Source organism: Nilaparvata lugens, chromosome 7 (genome assembly GCF_014356525.2).
Source record: "Nilaparvata lugens isolate BPH chromosome 7, ASM1435652v1, whole genome shotgun sequence".
Taxonomy (NCBI): Eukaryota; Metazoa; Arthropoda; class Insecta; order Hemiptera; family Delphacidae; genus Nilaparvata; species Nilaparvata lugens.
The window spans coordinates 41937839-41957751 of record NC_052510.1 but is presented as its reverse complement, the minus strand read 5'-3'; the positions used below and the strand labels follow the sequence as shown (position 1 = coordinate 41957751).

The window sequence follows — 19913 nt, the reverse complement described above, 5'->3', positions numbered from 1 at the left end:
GCGGTCCAAAATCATGCATCCATAACTTAATGCTATAGTGGGATCCACGTTATAATGACAGTGGAAAAAGATAGGGGAACAGCGTTGCCGAATCTCTGCCCCTTCTCTCAACCCCTCAAAAACTCCAGCTTTCCCAATTTGTGTGCAAAAACATAGCATAAATTATTGTCAGTTACTGCGCATGCGTAGTACCTACGGAAGAACCGTTGCGTGATGTGGAACTCGATATATAGGGGAGGTCAGAAGATACGCAAGCGGCAAAATAGCAAAATACATCCACCCTTCAAATCCACAAATACACGCACATACACAATACCCACGCAGACACATACACACGGTAAAAGTCGTTCCACTATCGGCTAGAAATCTAATAAATGACTTTAATATCATCCAAACACACACACACATATACACACGCACTCTCGTAGACCTACTCCAGTTTATGATTTGCAGAGACAGCTTTAAGTAGGCCTATATTTAGGTTCACTTAAAAGTGTCAGCATACAGTATATGCAACAGCATTGCTCCCCATGCTAGCAGTGCTGATTGGTGAATCCGACAATACTCGACACGCAAGTGAGTTCCACTTTTGCTGACGAAGCTCTCGTTCTCTCTCTCACTGTCTCTCATACTCTCTCACTCTCTCTCTTGTATCGTGAATTGTATTGTGGGTTGAAGTGTAAGAGAGGGCCGGCTGCGCTCCAACTTCGCCCTCTTAGTAGGGTTTGAATAAAGACAGCTATTCAATTAAATTCAATTCAATGTCTTTCTCTCTCCCTATTTCTCTCTTTATCTCTCTCTCCCTCTTTGGTAGAGAGTTAGTGGTGAGGATATTTTGAATATTCTTTCCGAAGAAAAATAGAAGTCTCTAGACTTGAATCGTACGACTCCAGTCTCTCGACTTGAATCCTATGACTCCAGTCTCTCGACTTGAATCCTACAACTCCAGTCTCTCGACTTGAATCCTACGACTCCAGTCTCTCGACTTGAATCGTACGACTCCAGTCTCTCGACTCAAATCCTACGACTCCAGTCTCTAGACTTGAATTGTACGACTCCAGTCTCTCGACTTGAATCCTATGACTCCAGTCTCTCGACTTGAATCCTACAACTCCAGTCTCTCGACTTGAATCGTACGACTCCAGTCTCTCGACTTGAATCCTACGACTCCAGTCTCTCGACTCGAATCCTACAACTCCAGTCTCTCGACTTGAATCCTTCGACTCCAGTCTCTCGACTTGAATCCTTCGACTCCAGTCTCTCGACTTGAATCGTACGACTCCAGTCTCTCGACTTGAATCCTACGACTCCAGTCTCTCGACTTGAATCGTACGACTCTAGTCTCTCGTCTTGAATCCTACGACTCCAGTCTTTCGACTTGAATCCTATGACTCCAGTCTCTAGACTTGAATCGTACGACTCCAGTCTCTAGACTTGAATCGTACGACTCCAGTCTTTCGACTTGAATCCTACGACTCCAGTCTCTCGACTTGAATCGTACGACTCCAGTCTCTCCACTTGAATCCTTCGACACCAGTCTCTCGACTTGAATCGTACGACTCCAGTCTCTCGACTTGAATCTTACGACTCCAGTCTCTCGACTTGAATCTTACGACTCCAGTCTCTCGACTTGAATCGTACAACTCCAGTCTCTCGACCTTACGTTTTTTCACTCATTGTCACTATTCAGTTCCATGCTACTCTATTTTCTAACCATACTTTATTGGAAATATGAGATCTAATTCGACACTAATTTGCATGTAGCCTAACAAATTTTATATTAATTATTTTATCAAAATAATTCGTATTATTCATAGAAAATGGACGATACTATGCAACTCAAGACGAGGCTCGACCAACATGTCGAGTCGACGCTCGGCTCAGTCTCGAGGTCATGAGGTCGCGGAGACTAGAATCGACTGGTCTGAGTGTCACCATTTGAAAACAATTAAAAGATTGCTATGATTTTTAATTTGTATAGTACATGCAAGAAGCTTCTATTTGAATATATATAGTGAGATCCACGTTATAATGACAGTATTTGATCAACTTTGGTTTTGCTATCCTTGTCTATTATTCGACAAAGCCGGTGGTACTATCCTTTTCTAGGTTCACAACGATGTCAATTATGTTTTTGACAGTGTTGAAATATAATTAAATAATGCAGAGAATCGGCATCGCTATTCTCCAATCTTTATTCACTGCCTTTATAACGTGGACCTCACTATACACAATAATTTAATGCTTGAATAAGCTGAATGAAATAATATGATGTCTTAAATTGAATGAGTTCGATGAATTTAAGGAGAGCAGAAGGCTACTGTAGAAGGCTGTGAAAACGGAAAACCGGCAACAATTAATTCCTATAATCTCCACTGACTTTAACACGTGAATCTCACTAAGAAGCCACGTGTAGATAAAATTTTAATGTAGGTTGCATGAACATTTTACAAAATTCAACAGTGATTAACTGCTATTTAAAGACGTCATCCTCTACTTAAACAAAATTACTACTTAGACAAAACAAAATTACAAAGAATTACGAAACAAATAAAACACAATAAAATTTTACAAATATAAAAAACCATGGGCTTTGTGTTTGGGTGTGATGGAGAAGAGAAAAAATCTGGTGTGGTACACTCACACAACTTTCCTTGCTCATTAAACTGGGAGCCTCATTCTTAAACGACAATAATTTAGAGAAATAACATAATGACGATTGGCGGCAACATAATTATTTGAAACTACGATCAGACTACTGTATATGTGTGTATATAATAGTTTTCAGAGTACTTTTTACTTTCCTTGCCCTACTACCATAGGTAAGGAAAGTATTGCTTTCCAAAAAAAAATAAGGTACCCCAATTTCAAGTTTTCTATACGTTTCAAGGTCCCCTGAGTCCGAAAACATGATTTTTGGGTATTGGTCTGTGTGTGTGTATGTGTGTGTGTGTGTGTATGTGTGTGTGTGTATGTGTGTGTGTGTGTATGTGTGTGTGTGTGTATGTCTGTGAACACGATAACTCCATTCCTAATTAACCGATCGACTTGAAATTTTAAACTTAAGGTCCCTATACCATGAGGACCCGACAATAAGAAATTCAATAAAATTCAATTCAAGATGGCGGAAAAAATGGCGGATAATTACTAAAAAACCATGTTTTTCACGTTTTTCTCGAAAATGGCTCTAACGATTTTCTTCAAATTTATATCATGGATAGCTATTTATAAGCCCTATCAACTAGCATAAGTCTCATTTCTGGGAAAATTTCAGGAGCTCTGTAATATTCTTGAGAAAAATGGCGGAAAATGACTAAAAAACCATGTTTTTCACGGTTTTCTCGAGAACGGCTCCAACGATTTTCTTCAAATTTATACCATGGATAGCTATTTCTAAGCCCTATCAACTGGCATAAGTTCCATTTCTGGGAAAATTTCAGGAGCTCCGTAATATTCTTGAGAAAAATGGCGGATAATGACTAAAAATCCATGTTTTTCACCGTTTTCTCGAAAACTGCTCTAACGATTTACTCCAAATTCATACCATGGATAGATATTCATAATCACTATCAACTGGCATGAGTCTCATTTCTGGGAAAATTCTGTGAGCTCCGTAATATTCTTGAGAAAAATGGCGGATAATGACCAAAAAACAGGTTTTTCACGGTTTTCTCGAAAACGGCTCTAACGATTTTCTTCAAATTCAAGCCATGGGTAGCTATTCATAAGTCCTATCAAATGACATGAGTTTTTTCCTTGGAAAATTGCAGGAGCTCCGTAATATTCTTGAGAAAAATGGCGGATAATTACTAAAAAACCATGTTTTTCACGATTTTTTCAAAATAACTTGACCTTTTTTTTTCAAATTCATACTCTGTATAGTTATTTATCAGCTCTATTAACTGGCATGAGTCTCCTTTCTGGGAAACTAATGGGGGGTCCACCCCATCCTTGAGAAATGGACTTTGTAACCTCCTTCTCGTGCATGAGGTAGGTAGGTAGAGCAGTTCATAAAAAGAACACATAGTCGAGATATTTCATCTGTAGAACAGCTGTTTTGACGACTTTAAAAAAATGACGACTAAAAAAAATCATTGAATTTCACAATTTACACAAAGGAAAAAGTACTCTGAAAACAATTATATATACACATATACAAAAGTCTGATCGTAGTTTCGAATATGAGCAAGGAAAGTTGTGTGAGTGTACCACACCAGATTTTTCTTCTTAAAATGCTTCGTTCATGAGGTATTTGCCATTTTGTATTTTTTACAAAATATTCTTTTTCTTCAAAGTTATTCAACCGATCGCTATAGAAATCGGTATGTTCGAATAAGAGAGATGAACTGTAGAAAAAATATTCAACTTTGTCCAATTCTAAAATTCAAAATGGCGGCCATTTTAAACTTCCAATCCGAAATTGCGGGAAAACGGTGATAGATGGACAAATTCACCGAGAACAATTTTTTTAGAAAATTTTATTTACAATCAGTCAACACCAAAGAAATAGGAATCGGACAAAGCATAACAGAGATAAAATGAATTGTGTGTTACTAGGCAGCAAAACATCAATTTGTTGTAAATAGCAAGGAAGCCCACCAGTCTATATTGACATCCAATTATGATTTTCTTGTGCTTGAATAAGGAAATCCTTATTGGCGAATATTTCATGAGTGAAGCATTTTGGGAAAAAATTTATTCCACATTTTCTCTTTGTTTTGAACCATAGAACCTATTTCCGACGTGTGGCACTTTACTTTTGGGACACTCTGTATACTATCCCTGGGTAGAAACCTCATGAGATTGATTTTAAAACGATGCTTGTAACGATATTTATACCAAATAAAAAATATAGTATTGAGGTCAATCACATCACTTTCAAAAATCATGTTTTTGAAATGTCAATAAGCCTTTAAGTTTGGGTGGTTCATACAACCAACCCTGGTCAACAACTTGAGTATATCCATTTTCTGGTACGATACGTCAAGTTCCTGTTGCACTCAGAAGTCCAGTGCAAACAGTTTAGCAAGTGTGCAACAGTGTAGCTGATTGTGTGTATCAACTTGCAACGAAAACTTGATGCTGTGAAGACTCAACGTACTGAATGACTAAATTTCCCATTTCTCTGAGTATCTCGATTCGAGATTGAACATAGCGACATAGACTCTCGAGTCCAGATGAACATGAAACTTATTGACATACCGATACCGATGCATTCCCATTGATTGCTAATGTAGACTACAGACTACGAACCACCAATGAGCCTTCCCCTCCCCCCACTGCGTACGCCAGCGACAAAAAGTGTGCAGTGTCATACATAGGCTACATCAAAAATTTGTTGATCTGGGTTACAAATGAGCAATTCGGTAGATCAAATAAAAACTCACTAAAACTAAAAATGATGTCATGAAAATGAAACCATGTCAATAAATCATGACATGAATACATTAATAGCTTCAAGGTCATGTATGAAGGCTGAAGATAATAAATGTATATACTCTTCGAACAATGAAAGAGTAAGTTATATAGTAACTCTGATATTACCAGCATATTAAAGTTCAATAATTAGGAGAATGACACGTAATGATTAAGATGAAAAATTATTCTTATCAGGAATCGGGTTTCTACTCATATTGGTCACAAAATTTTAATTGTTATCAAAATAATTTCCGTGTAGTCATTTCTGCTCGACTTATGTCTCTTTCTTGAGTTCATAATTCTTTGTTTGTCATTATTTCACACACAAGCCAATGTAAGATCAAAAACTGTGGTACGGTATAGAGAAATATTTCCATTTCATTCTGTCATTTAAGAAACATTCTGAGTTGAAAATTCTCACATAATATTATTTATTATATTGAATTTTATTGAGAGTTTACACTCCAACTTGTGTTATGAACATTAAAAATTTTTATCAACTCAAATTTCACCCAGAATGCATTTTTCATGGAATTGCCTATCAATAATTGTTACGATTTTCCTTGAGAGTTCTGTGAAGGCTATATATCCACTCAATGATATTTTAATAGAGCTAGAAGTATTGTCGTTACGTGTGTAACTTCCTCTACGAAGATTTCAAACAATCGATTATGAGAAAGCCAAGAAGTAATATAACAATATCGTGCTCCTAGGGTACATGCAAGTGGGAAACAGTTTAATATTCAAAGTAGGGCTTTATGTTCATCACATTAACGATATTCAACTAAGTATCCTTGATTCTTAATCCAATAAGTATCCTTATTTCTTGAAATCAATCTTCCCTTGGTTTCTATTCACTTAATTCTACATAATCATTGGAAGAAAAGAATAAAAAATGAGAAACTCCCATTTAACCCTTAACTGGTATGGCTGGGTCATTTTTGAGGATCTTTTTATCCATCACTCTCTTCGTGACATTCACAGAATTTATTTTGAAAATATTAGTAATTATTACAGCCTACATGATATTATTTATTTTAAATATTTCATATGGTTATCACCTTCAGGGTTCCATAAGATCAGTTCACATACAGAATTGCATAATGCTTGAGTCATCTAGAGTTAACTCAAATCTCTTAGACAGGATTCTTCTGGACTAAGAAACAAAGGAATTATCACACATGACGTCACATAATGGGGCAATAACTAGCCTACACACCTGGCGTAGGAAACAGTTCCAAATAGTTATTTAATAGCAAATACACATGATCCTCCACGAGCGAAATGGGACCTATTATTATACTTTGCAACACAATGTATAATTGGATAGAGAAAACACGTCCAGCTCATTTTCATTCATCCAATGCTCTGTAAAGCATAAAATATCTATATCATAAACTTCATCTGACAAGAAAAATTGAAGTTGCAGTTTAGAATTGGGGAGGCCTTGAGAGTTTAGATGAAATAGTTTGAAACCTATAAGAAAAAATTTTCACAATAATTTAAAATTTGAATAGTCCTGTTTGTGTCATTGAGTAGTTCGGCTGATTTTAGAGTGGAAACCTCATTGTCTTTGACAAAATGCTTTTTCAGAATGCAGTTCTTAAATGTTTTCCTGAGTTTAGGTTTTCCCTTGTACCTGTTGAAGTGCAGGCCATGTCTAGTGTAGTCAGTCATGTCAAAATCATCTACACTAAGCATGTCTATATTCTCTAGCTTCGAATTTCTATTACAAAACCATGAAATAAGGCAACTTACATTTACACACACACACACACACACACACACACACACACACACACACACACACACACACACACACACACACACACACACACACACACACACACCACACACACACACACACACACACACACACACACACACACACACACACACACACACACACTTTTTTGGGCTCAGGGGACCTTAAACATAGAAATTTAGAAATTGGGGTACCTTAATTTTTTTCGGAAAGCAATTATACTTTCCTTATCTATGGTAATAGGGCAAGGAAAGTTAAAATAGAAATGTCCATTTCATATGTTATAATAGATCTATAATCTAGAGAGAATACCTCTTCGGAACAGTTGTTAACTGGCAACTGAATTATTGATAATTTTGACAGGTTGGCATTAAGTTGAGTTGACTTTATTAGGTTGGCACCAAGTTGAAGAACTAATCAAAATGCATTTATTGAGAACAAATTGATTGGGCACTGCTGCTTCAATCGGAGCTGTTCCTGGAAGTATGGATAGTTTTTATTTTTCATAAAACAAACTTTAATGACCGGAGTTGCTTTTATCAATAGTTATTGATCCTATTCTATCAAGACTAATTTAATTTTGTTTGTATATCCGATCGCGATAACTGCTTAAACAATTTCGATGAAATTTTAATAATTCAGAATGATATATGAAGGGTATTTTTAAAACTCCAGAAGTGTCCGTTGTGTAATCTGTTTGCAAAGAATGAGGAAACTCGGCCAAAATTTAACTTGGGCGAAAGAAAGGGGTTATTTATCAAAACGGCCAAATAGCTGTTGTTCCTTTTCCTAATGTTGAAATTAATTATTAATTAATCTTCCGTAGATGTAAGGCTTTTTTCTCAAGCATCAATATTATTCTCAAACATTGATTGTTTTACCAAAGAAAATAGAAGGTAGCTTTCGTTATAAATATTGGAGAATATGCATAACAGTTCGTTGACTGTCAGTATTTCTCATTAATAGATCTACCATCAATGCTCCCCATTCAAACAATGCATATTGATGTGAATCTCACTATAACTTGATTACTTCAGATCAGATGAAGATAATAATGTTGATGATTGCTACTGTTTCAATTTCAAACATGTTTGACATTTTTGCTTTTGATTCCAGCTGTTATTATTATGTGAAATAAGCTCTCATTGGATGAAATCATAATCATTGAAGTCAATTATACTTAGAAAGCAATTTCTGTTTGAATATGTGTATTTGTGGATGGATATATATGTAACGATTTTGATTGAATCAGGAATATAGTGTGTTTGCAAAAGAAAACATCATTTTGGAACAGGTCTCAACTCTGGGAAAATTCGCTGAAGTACCTTGAGAGAGGATTATTGGTCCCTCAAGTAGCAGCTGATCAGAAAAGAGTTTTCCATAGTCTGTTGAAAACATAAGAGAGTGTGAGCAAATGAAAAAGATTATAATAGCTGTAGTTGAGTTAGCAAATTTGGCGACCTTATTTTAAAACATTGCAGTATTATGGAACATCTGGAAGAATAGGTTCAGAAAGTGACAGGATGAAGCAAAATAATTTTATAATCGATCTCTCCATACATATGGTAGTTGAATGTAATGTTCATTGTGAGGTGATAGAAGAGCGACTAATTTCTTCAGTGAGAGAGCCAGTTGCACTGTTAATTCCTATTCTGGACTAAATACCACAAGAACCAATGAGATAAAGCCATCTATTAAAAAAAAGCCCTGCTCTGACCAATTCTCATGAAATTCAATCCTGATTGAGATTGAACATGCTTTTGTGCTACTGGGCCTGATATTTTCATGTTTCAAAATCAGCTGAAAATTAAATCGAAAAAAAAACATAATATTTCATCAGCTGCTTCCATTTCCCTTCATGATGTCATTATATGACACAAGACAAACCTATTGATATTGATAGATCACAAGTATAAACTAAAGTTGTCGATTTGGATGAAAATAAAATTGAGTTAAATGTTAGTTTACATCCAAATTTTCATCCCTAAGCTTTTGGTTTCAATCTAAGATCAGAAAGAAATCATAAATAATGGAAGTCAATAATCAAAGTGAATGATCTCTATTCAGATTCATGCAACTTCACATTAAAATGATTCCACTTCAATATTTATGATAGTAAAGTTTAGGACATGAGAAATCAGCTACAATAAATGTAATTCTCTATTACATTCACTCTATTACTACATGAATGGACTCTTATGTATAAATGGACTTCCATGGAAGAAAGAATCAGTGGATTGGCAGCTTTTACACTATCGGATAAGTGAAACGAAAAGTAAGTGACAGGCTATGCCAAAAATTCAGAATAAGCAAGAGATCCATGGATACCAGAGTCATCAAATTCCGAATCAACTTGATTTGGAATTTAATCTCCAATTGCATCAAGCAAAAACAAAAATAACATGATCACTGCTAATTTGATAACTGTCAACGGGAAATATTAATTGCCAATGAATTAAGTCGACGTTGACTCTTGAACCCCGCCCAATATTCTACGAAATTCGCTGCAATTGGATTACTATTCTACAGAGCACTTCTAAGACATCAATGATCAATCGAATGATTCGACTCAATAGTTTTCATGCCAAGTTATGGCCTAATCACAAAAACGATTATAACCATTTTGGTAGAATTTAGATTATAAATGGTTCACAAAAATAATCTTATCTTTCAATTCCCGTAGCGAGAGCACGGGTGCCCTGCTAGTATCATTATAAAATAATTATTATGACTACCTATATAAAATAATTAAATTGGATCATCCTATTATTGTTATTGAATTGATTTATCAAATTAATTGGATAAATTATATTTAAAAAATCGTTAATATCAATACATAGATAACTATTATTGTCTATGTTACAGATAACTAAACTATTTTAGTTGTGGACAATTTTTATAATCATAAAGATTAATCAACTAATAAATCAATCAACAACTATTTTAGTTGTAGACAGTATTTAACATCATGAACATTCATTTGATCTCAAACTTCTTATATTCATAGCTATCAGTTATTATTTTAGTTATTTTTTAACTGAATTTTCAGTTTATCAGGTATAATAATTATTGTATTGTATGCATATTTTGTGCAGTTTTGTGTCACTCTACAGTGTCAAGTCTTTTGTTTTCCTTTTGGTATGAGATCGGAAACCGATTTGTGAGCATTAACATTCTATATAGGCATAACAAACCATAATATTGAATCCACTTTTCATGAAAAACATCATTAGCAACGTCCTATCATTGTCAGCAACAAACCATCTTATTTAGAATCATTTTCCATCTCACCATCGTCTGTGAGACGATTCATAATCTAAATTGCCTACTGCATATTCCATTTTTCCGTCAGTTGACCGATTTCTTATAATTATTCATTATAAAGGCTGTAATATATGTTTATATTGTAAATATGAAGACGATATGAAGGCACCTCCTTGATAAGTCCGGTGTCCCTGCAAACAGTGTCTCTAGCACTTTCAATGGAGAAAATAATGGATGACATGACTAGATCTTCACAATATACTGTACTTACTGTATTGGCCCTTCTCATTAGATTGAAAGTTGTATTCATGAGCGAGGTCTACTGTTCGCAGAACTACTAGTACTAATATAATAATATTGCATCCTTCAATACTATATCAATTATTACAGCTCATCTTGAAAAATTAATTCAGTGATTAATTTCAGATTAATGTTATAGTAGAGCATTGAATATTCTAGTTGATTGGTATCAAAGCACTGATAAGGAGCTCGTAAAAAGTCACAGAACAGTGAAAAGAAGAGAGAAGAGTGATAAAGAATATTTATCATTGAAGCCGTCAATGAGCCTTACGACGTTACAACTGTCATACTTCAGCCAGGACCGACTATTTAACGTTCCCATCCGATAAAACGGGTAACCTGGTCAAAAACGTTTGGTGATGAGCGGGTTTGAACCGGGGATCTCTAGGCTGAAAGAGAAGACTGGTTGAAATTCAGTAAAGTCTTAATGGTTACCTAGCAACCAAAGAAGAGAATCTCTATAATTGGTTCATGTTATTGGGAATATCGGGGCACCGAGCTCCGATCTGGAGTACAAAAGCATAGAAAATTTATTACGAAAGAAGAAATTATAGGGCCGGTTTCTGAGCTCGGGATTTGGCTAAGTTCTAGACTTTAAACAGCTGGAGTAAGAGAATTGTCTTTCCGAAAAGAGGCGTAGTCGTAGTTTTTGTCAAAGTCTCGATGGAATTAAATTTCAAAAACTGAAAAACTAAACACAAAATAAAATAAAGAGAAAATAGTGTAAAGTTCCAGCTATTTCGAATAATTTAGAAATGTTTAATTTTGTCAAGGAAAAACGTTTCCAATTACAGAAATGAGAAAATAAAAACTGCTACTACTGTTATAAAAACTGCGACTACGCACCGTTTTGGAAAGCTAATTTTTTGACTCCAGCTGTTTAAAGTCTAGAACTTAGCTAGATCCCGAGCTCGGAAACCGGCCCATAATATATATCTATAGTTCATACAGAAAGGTTCTATCTAATAATAATATTCGTATGGCTTTTATTGGTGGGGAGTTCCTGATGGAAGTTCCACCTCGCCTGGATATATTCATTTGAGCCGTCAATGGGCCTTACGACTATCATACTACAGCCGGGACCGACGGTTTAACGTGTCCATCCTATTGCATATCAAGTTACAATTAATCTCCATCTCATTCACGTTTTTGTGTGAAAAAATTAAAGATGTGTCATCCGCGTATAAGGTAAGTTTATTAAGAGGAACAAGTGAACAGATGTCATCTATGTACAGTATAAAGAGAAGTGGTCCCAGAATAGATCCCTGTGGTACCCCTGATGTTATTCTGATTAGGTTTGAAGCTGTTTGTCCGTCACTACCATGAATTGTAACATACTGATACCGATCAGAAAGGTAAGATCTTATTAAATCATGCACTTTTCCTCTTAAACCAAGCCTAGTTAATTTTTCCAAAAGCAACTGATGATCTACACACTCGAAAGCTTTAGAGAGGTCGAGCATTACTCCAGAAGTGTAGTTGCCACCTTCGATATCTTTTATTATACCTTCAAAAACCTCGATGAGGGCTGTACTAGTTGACCTGTTCTTTACAAATCCATGCTGGTTTGGTGAAATTAGATTATGTTCAGAGAGATAAGTCACCAGTCTAGTAAGAATCACCGTTTCAAAAATCTTTGAAAAGCTGTCAATAATGAACCGGGGATCTCTAGGCTGAAAGAGAAGACTGGTTGAAATTCAGTAAAGTCTTAATGGTTACCTAGCAACCAAAGAAGAGAATCTCTATAATTGGTTCATGTTATTGGGAATATCGGGGCACCGAGCTCCGATCTGGAGTACAAAAGCATAGAAAATTTATTACGAAAGAAGAAATTATAGGGCCGGTTTCTGAGCTCGGGATTTGGCTAAGTTCTAGACTTTAAACAGCTGGAGTAAGAAAATTGTCTTTCCGAAAAGAGGCGTAGTCGTAGTCTTTGTCAAAGTCTTGATGGAATTAAATTTCAAAAACTGAAAAACTAAACACAAAATAAAATAAAGAGAAAATAGTGTAAAGTTCCAGCTATTTCGAATAATTTAGAAATGTTTAATTTCGTCAAGGAAAAACGTTTCCAATTACAGAAATGAGAAAATAAAAACTGCTACTACTGTTATAAAAACTGCGACTACGCCCCGTTTTGGAAAGCTAATTTTTTGACTCCAGCTGTTTAAAGTCTAGAACTTAGCTAGATCCCGAGCTCGGAAACCGGCCCATAATATATATCTATAGTTCATACAGAAAGGTTCTATCTAATAATAATATTCGTATGGCTTTTATTGGTGGGGAGTTCCTGATGGAAGTTCCACCTCGCCTGGATATATTCATTTGAGTCGTCAATGGGCCTTACGACTGTCATACTACAGCCGGGACCGACGGTTTAACGTGTCCATCCGATAACATGAGAGTGACCTGTTCAAGAACTTTTGGCTCTGAGTGGGGTTTGAACCCGGGATCTCTAGGTTACTATTCAAGCACTCCATCCCCTAGACCATGGATCACTCCTATCTAATAACAGTGAATTGAGATCAATTCCCAGTGGAATGCAAAAATCTCTCTCACAGAAGCATGTTAAATTTTAATCCTGATTAAATTCACGTAAACCAAATCAGAGAAGACAATTTCAAAAAGATAGCTTATCTGATTGGTTCTACTTTAATTAATCACGATTAAAATTTAACCGGCTTTTGTACAACAGGCATTAAGTACCTGATTGAATGACTAAAAAGATCAACAGCGGAGTCATAATTTTTTCTCAGTCCCACACACATGCACTCGCTCACTCACTTGCATCATCAACAGACGACGAAATCGTCAGCTGTTTTTCCATGGATGAATAAATCCTTTCGAGTTTTCCCAGGGATGAGACCTAGTGCGATCGAATTTTTATATCATAAACCTACTATGTTCTGAATTTTGTGATGATCGTTAGAGCCGTTTTCGAGATCCGGTGAAATACAAACATAAACATCTAAGCATATAAACAGAAATTGCTAGTTTAATAGTATAGGATTATCATGTTATTAGAGCCCTGATGAATAGTGTGGTGGTCCTATTTAAATGCCTCACGTTGAGTCGGCAAATTAATTATGTAATGCTCCTTGAGGGGCTCCTGGATTTTAACTTGAATAATGCCCCAGACGGAGACGTCACACAGGTATAAAATCTTACACTGAATCCTCGGTGTTGTAATCTTAAATTTAGGAGTATGTGGATGAATACTATAGAACACCAGGCTGAGAGATTCAGTATAAGATCTAATCTAATAGTCCAAATCGCGGGAGGCACAAACTCCTGCACACCCTTGATCTGTTCAATGACTATCTGTGTGAGAATAATATTCTTCGCAAGTATGCATCATAGTGTAGCAATTGCTAGACACTAGATTCAGAGACCTCAAATTATTACCTGTATTGTAGACAGTGTACAAAATCAAACAGGTCGAGCAAGGAACTTGGTGCATATAATTTGCGGGATTGCGCCACTAATACATTCCGACGGTCTAGGATAGGTTTGATAGACCAAATGCCATTCGGAAGATACTTAACGGATGGAATCTTTCCAAGTTTCAGGCTCTATTGTGCGATTCTTTATGCTGTAACTGTTTCTGCTCTACGGTAGGAATATTTATTCCTAAGTTGCTGTAGGGCACAGATAGGAGCTGAGATATTAGCAGTTAAGGACAGAGAACGTATGATCTCGATCTGACCCCACTTAATATTTCCACTTTGATCTGTTCCTTGAACCAGATTTGGATCAATTATTTCAATGATCGTTTTTGATCGGTGCTTAACAAGTACAAACGTGCCAAACACAAAATCTGAAGGGCTAAATAAATAATCTAACTCAGGAAATAAGAATTAAATTTGAAATATAATGAGTAGTAATAATAATTAATAAACAGTACAGTTTCAAGATTTGATAAACAGGTTTTGAATAATTTTCTGCTGACAGGGTTATTTGAATTAGTGCTATGATGATGGGCTATCATGCATGTTCTTTTTACAAAGTTTAAAAATTCTTAAAGATAAATTATGATTACAATCATCTAACTAGAAAATATTACAATTACTGGCGTGAGAATAAGAAGTCATGGAATCACACAATTTTTTATACCTGTGTGAAAAGATTGGAGTATAATTTCTAGTCAATGGATAAGTTCTCGAGAAAGCTGAGAAAATACAAAAAAAAAAAAAAAACGCGAGACTGAAGGTGATATCAGAAGACTAAATTTTTTATATAAACTTGAATTATTATAAAAATAGCCCATTCACATAGAATCGAATAGAGTATTCTGTTATGATAGAACCCAACCACTATTTTTTTCAATTGAAACTCAATTGGAAAATTATATTGGTTCATTGAAATGATGGATGAGGAAATAGCACAATTACAAATAAGAAACAAACGGTATGGAATGCCCGTAGTTATTTCTATTGGTGTATGCCAATTCCAGAGATTCACCGTCACTCAACGTCCACCAATCAGACTTCAATCACGTGTGAGTATGCATGTCCACGCCCACAACGCACTCTCATTGGTTGATGACAACTCACCAATAGAATGATAATGGACTCCATTTTGTTGAATGATTTCATCTCTCAATAAAAAAAATGTAGTCCTTTTGTAAAATCTCAATTTGTAAATTTGATTTCTACATTTATATCACTACTTATAATACTGACTATATCTATTTACTACTGAAGATACATTTCATCGAAGGTCAATAGTCTATGTTGGATCCCAAATCAACTGTTTGTAGGCCTATTTCAAGTTGAGGAACTAAACGTCTCACGTGGCTAATTATTGTATATACGAAACAACTAATAACCTATAAAAATTATACAATGTATTAATGTATATCGCCTCGTTGTATATTTTCTCATTTCTGTAATTGGAAACGTTTTTCCTTGACGAATTAAACATTTCTAAATTATTCGAAATAGCTGGAACTTTACACTATTTTCTCTTTATTTTATTTTGTGTTTAGTTTTTCAGTTTTTGAAATTTAATTCCATCAAGACTTTGACAAAGACTACGACTACGCCTCTTTTCGGAAAGACAATTTTCTTACTCCAGCTGTTTAAAGTCTAGAACTTAGCCAAATCCCGAGCTCAGAAACCGGCCCTATAATTTCTTCTTTCTTAATAAATTTTCCAAATATATGATGAAAACAATTGCTATGTCTGATTAGAGATTCCCTAGAAAGATAACTATCGCTAATGGCACGAAAGAAGAGTGGATGGTTAAGAGAGTCGAACGATTTATTTCATCAATATGGGAAAGAGTGGGTGGATCCGATAGTTGGACCGAATTTGTGGGGTGTGAAATGCAATGAAGTTGTAAATAAATCGCGGCGTAAGATTCAGATAGAGTGGTGGAAGAGGGCCGCGAACTCTCAATTTCACCTCATGTACTACAGTTTGAAAATAGGTGATCAAGTATTGCGAGATTATATCAGTGGTATGAATAAGAGAAGCTTCATGGGCGAAATTTTCAAAGCAAGAGGATGATGCCTGCCACTAAATTTCAGGGTAGACAGGGGGGAGAATAGTTTATAAAAAAGTTACAGAAAACTAGTAATTTGAATCAATACAATACATAATTTCGAGCAGTGAGATTGTAGTGGAAGTAGTAGCTTTTATCTAGAGAAATTTCCTCCTATACTAAGCTCTAACTTAGTAAACAGACTCTGATTTTCATGTAATTTTTAACTGTCCATCACTTTTCTTTATGCCTCTACGCTCAGGTTTTTTTGAACCTTGCATCCAGCGATTTTCCGTTCAATAGGGATGTTTATATTTTATCCTATTTAATGGTATTTCATTGTTCATTTTATGTTCAATTTTTCTCCGTTCTTTCCCAACCATTGTTATTCTAATTATATGTTTGTGTGTTGAATAGAGTTTTGTTTTGATATAATTTCATTGACAATTGAACAATAACTCGACTCTTTGTTTTAAGCAGCCGCAATGACCGACAAACCGCTCGCTCCCGCTTGGCTCACCAAGGATTTCCTACAGGAGATCACCTCTTCCAAACTGTGCGGCAAACCTGTGCAGGTGATCGGCTTCGAGGTGACCAGCGCAATCCCCAAGGGCAACAACTACGCGTGCGACATTATAAGAGCAAAAGTCGACTACAGTGTCAACGGTAGTCAGGAGTCAGCTTCATTCATCTTGAAAATCCCTAAGACAGGAGGCATGAGCGACATGATCATGAAATTGGGATTCATCGAACGTGAGGAGATCGTTTACAAAGTTGTTATCCCGAAATTCGTGAACGCTTACGGCGAAAACGTCTTTACAGCCCATTGTTACGATGCTCCCGTACCCAACGTGCTGATTTTTGACGACCTGAACTTTCTGGGATACAAAATGGCCGACCGCAGAGCGTTATTATCTTTTGATCATAGCTGCGTAGCACTGAAAGCATTAGCCAAGTTCCACGCTGCGTCCGTGAAAACCCACGAAGAAGAACCCGATTTGATTGAAAGTCTCACAGATATCCTCATCAACGAGACGTTCCGCGAGAGTAACCCTGAATGGATCGAAATGTTTTTCCCTAACTCCGCTGATGGGTTCCTCAAGTGGCCTGAGTTAGAACGGTTTAGTGAGAAGTTTCGAGCTTATAAAAGTAAGGCTTGGGATATGTTGCTTGAGTCTTTGAAAGTCGATGAAGACAATTTCAATGTGTTGAACCACGGAGACTTCTGGGTTACCAACATGTTGTTCAAATACGATGACAAAAATAAACCCATTGATGTCAAATTAATCGACCTACAAATTTGCAAATACAACACTCCCGCCGTGGATTTAACCTACTTTTTCTATGGAGTGTGCGTCCTGAAATTATAGCCACCAGATACGATGATCTCCTAAAGGTCTACTTGGAGAAACTGAACAAATGTCTCAGGAAATGTGGGGTGGAGAAAAGTTTGGGCATAGATGAATTGAAAACCTACATGGATAAGATAAGATTTTTCGCGTTGTATGTGATGATTTTTTTGTTGCCGATTATTTTGTGTCAGGCTGAAGCAGCTTTCGAGATTTCTGAGATGAATGAGGAGGATTCCAAGAAGGGTATCGCCGGGATTTTGGGCAAGTATTTTGAGAACGAGTGCTATGTCAAGAATCTTGCTAGTCGTTTGAATGAGTTTGACAAACATGGATGGCCATGATGCTAAAACAATATTTATTTTATAAATTCATAGTATTGTGAAGTTGAGGTTACTGTAAGATAAGTTTGTCAGATATATTGAGTTGAATTGTATCAATGTATGAGGTGTATTGATTGATAGGTACCTGTATTATAAGTTATAAATTCAATCACTCATTTTTTTAATTCTTAGTATTGTGAAGTTGAGAGTACTGTAATGTGAGTTTGTGAGATATACCGTATTATTTTGAATTGTATCAATGTAAACGATGTATTGATTGATTTCTTTATTATAAATTTTTCCACCGATTTAAGTTATGTGTTGTGTAATATTATCTTAACAACTATGTTCTTCTCAAGTGAATTCAAGAAATAACATTTTTTCTCACATTTTTTCTCATTTCTTGTTTGTCTCTGGCTCTATTAGAGTAGGGTCCACACAAAATTCAAGCCAAAGAAGAACTTTTCATGTATGGCTTGCATCCAGCTCAAGTTCAGTGATATAATATAAAAACAGAGGAATTATAGTGTATTTTGCTATCCTGAGAAGTGGAAATATAATCAAATTGGTAGCTTTGTATTGTTCTTGGTGCTTTGTGATGCTGAGTATGATTATCTTACAAGAGAAATCTCATTCCATATGGTGCAAGTTGAAGTGAGTGTCTTATAAATGTTAATGGCAGCCTCAAGAGCACATGTATTCGTTGAAAACTGAAATCTTTTTTTAAAATTAGTCCTGAGTCCACCAAATAAAATCTATAATGTGATGCAATACTCTAGATAGGTACTATCTTTGTATTATAAATAATATTGAATTGTCCCAACAGGAAGTATCGAATACATTCAATTTATTAAGGGGTGACACCTGACATCCCTCTCAGCCTGATAACGTACCCCTCTAAACGTTCCAAGTTCAGTACCTCACCAATAAAATGAAGAGCTGTCGCAAACTGACTGTTGTCAGTAGTTATTTTAAACACTGCTGACCGAACCCCTCCACAAGAATTATTATTATAAATGTGTGTAACACATTTTTGTACCCCCTCCCACATAGAAAATGTCGATATCGTAGTCTACGTCTTTTCCTTGCCACTGTGGACACCATTAATTTATTAATTTATTCTATCACACCTACATTTTGTATGAGCTCCATTCTGTCGAAGATTGAAGGAGTTTATGTTTTTAACTATTTATAGATAATTGAAACTTCCAATCTTCTCATATAAGAGTCTTCTTAAAATGCTATTACTAAAATAATATTATCATATTAGCTTTTTTTATCGTTAACAGTGACTATTGTATGATATAATCATATTTTGCAATAATCGATCAATAAAAATAGAACAATTTTCAGGCCCATATTATTATAATTATTTGCGACATGCGACAATAGTAGGCCTACGTATGCCTTCACATGAAATATGTTACAACTCCCATAAACGAAAAAAATACATTCGAAATAGTTTTCAGACTCTGATTTGTAGTGACAATAATTCTATCATAGTCTACCCTATTGATTTTATATGCCATATTATAAAGTACAGTATTGTTCGATAATTAGTAGTAGCAGGCCTATGATTAGTATGACAATAGAAAATATTAATTATTACAATTATGACTAGATCATGTTTGTATATGTTATCTAAAAATATCAGTATTCACTTTATACATTAAGCAAGACTAATATGAAGACTAATCAATAATTAGTGATATCAGAATGCATTGGTACGTTTCATGAAGATATGAGACTGTAATAGTATTCACGCTTCTAAGTCTCCTTCATTTATCACATGATAATTACATATATATTCATTCATCCATCTATTCATTCAAATAAACAAATTACAATATTTGGAAGAGAAAACAGGTGCTATTCGCCCAAAATAATTGTTTATTCAAAATATTCAAAGTAGGGCTATGTTCATCACATTAACAATATTCACTTTCACAAGACTTTAAAGCTTAAATTCTGATTTTTTTAGGTTGTATTGCTGGAGATGCATTTGAAAATGCC

At 35.4% G+C, this 19913-nt stretch overlaps 1 protein-coding gene across 1 annotated transcript in view; it reads left to right on the top strand.

Annotated features, from left to right (window-relative positions):
• The window catches only part of LOC111056990, a 38913-nt gene that overhangs the window by 5968 nt on the left and 13032 nt on the right, over window positions 1–19913 (top strand). The window contains 2 exon segments of the mRNA XM_039431938.1: window positions 16706–17569; window positions 17572–17919. Of these exon segments, the coding sequence (XP_039287872.1) occupies window positions 16714–17569; window positions 17572–17919 (1204 nt within the window). The 5' untranslated portion in view covers window positions 16706–16713.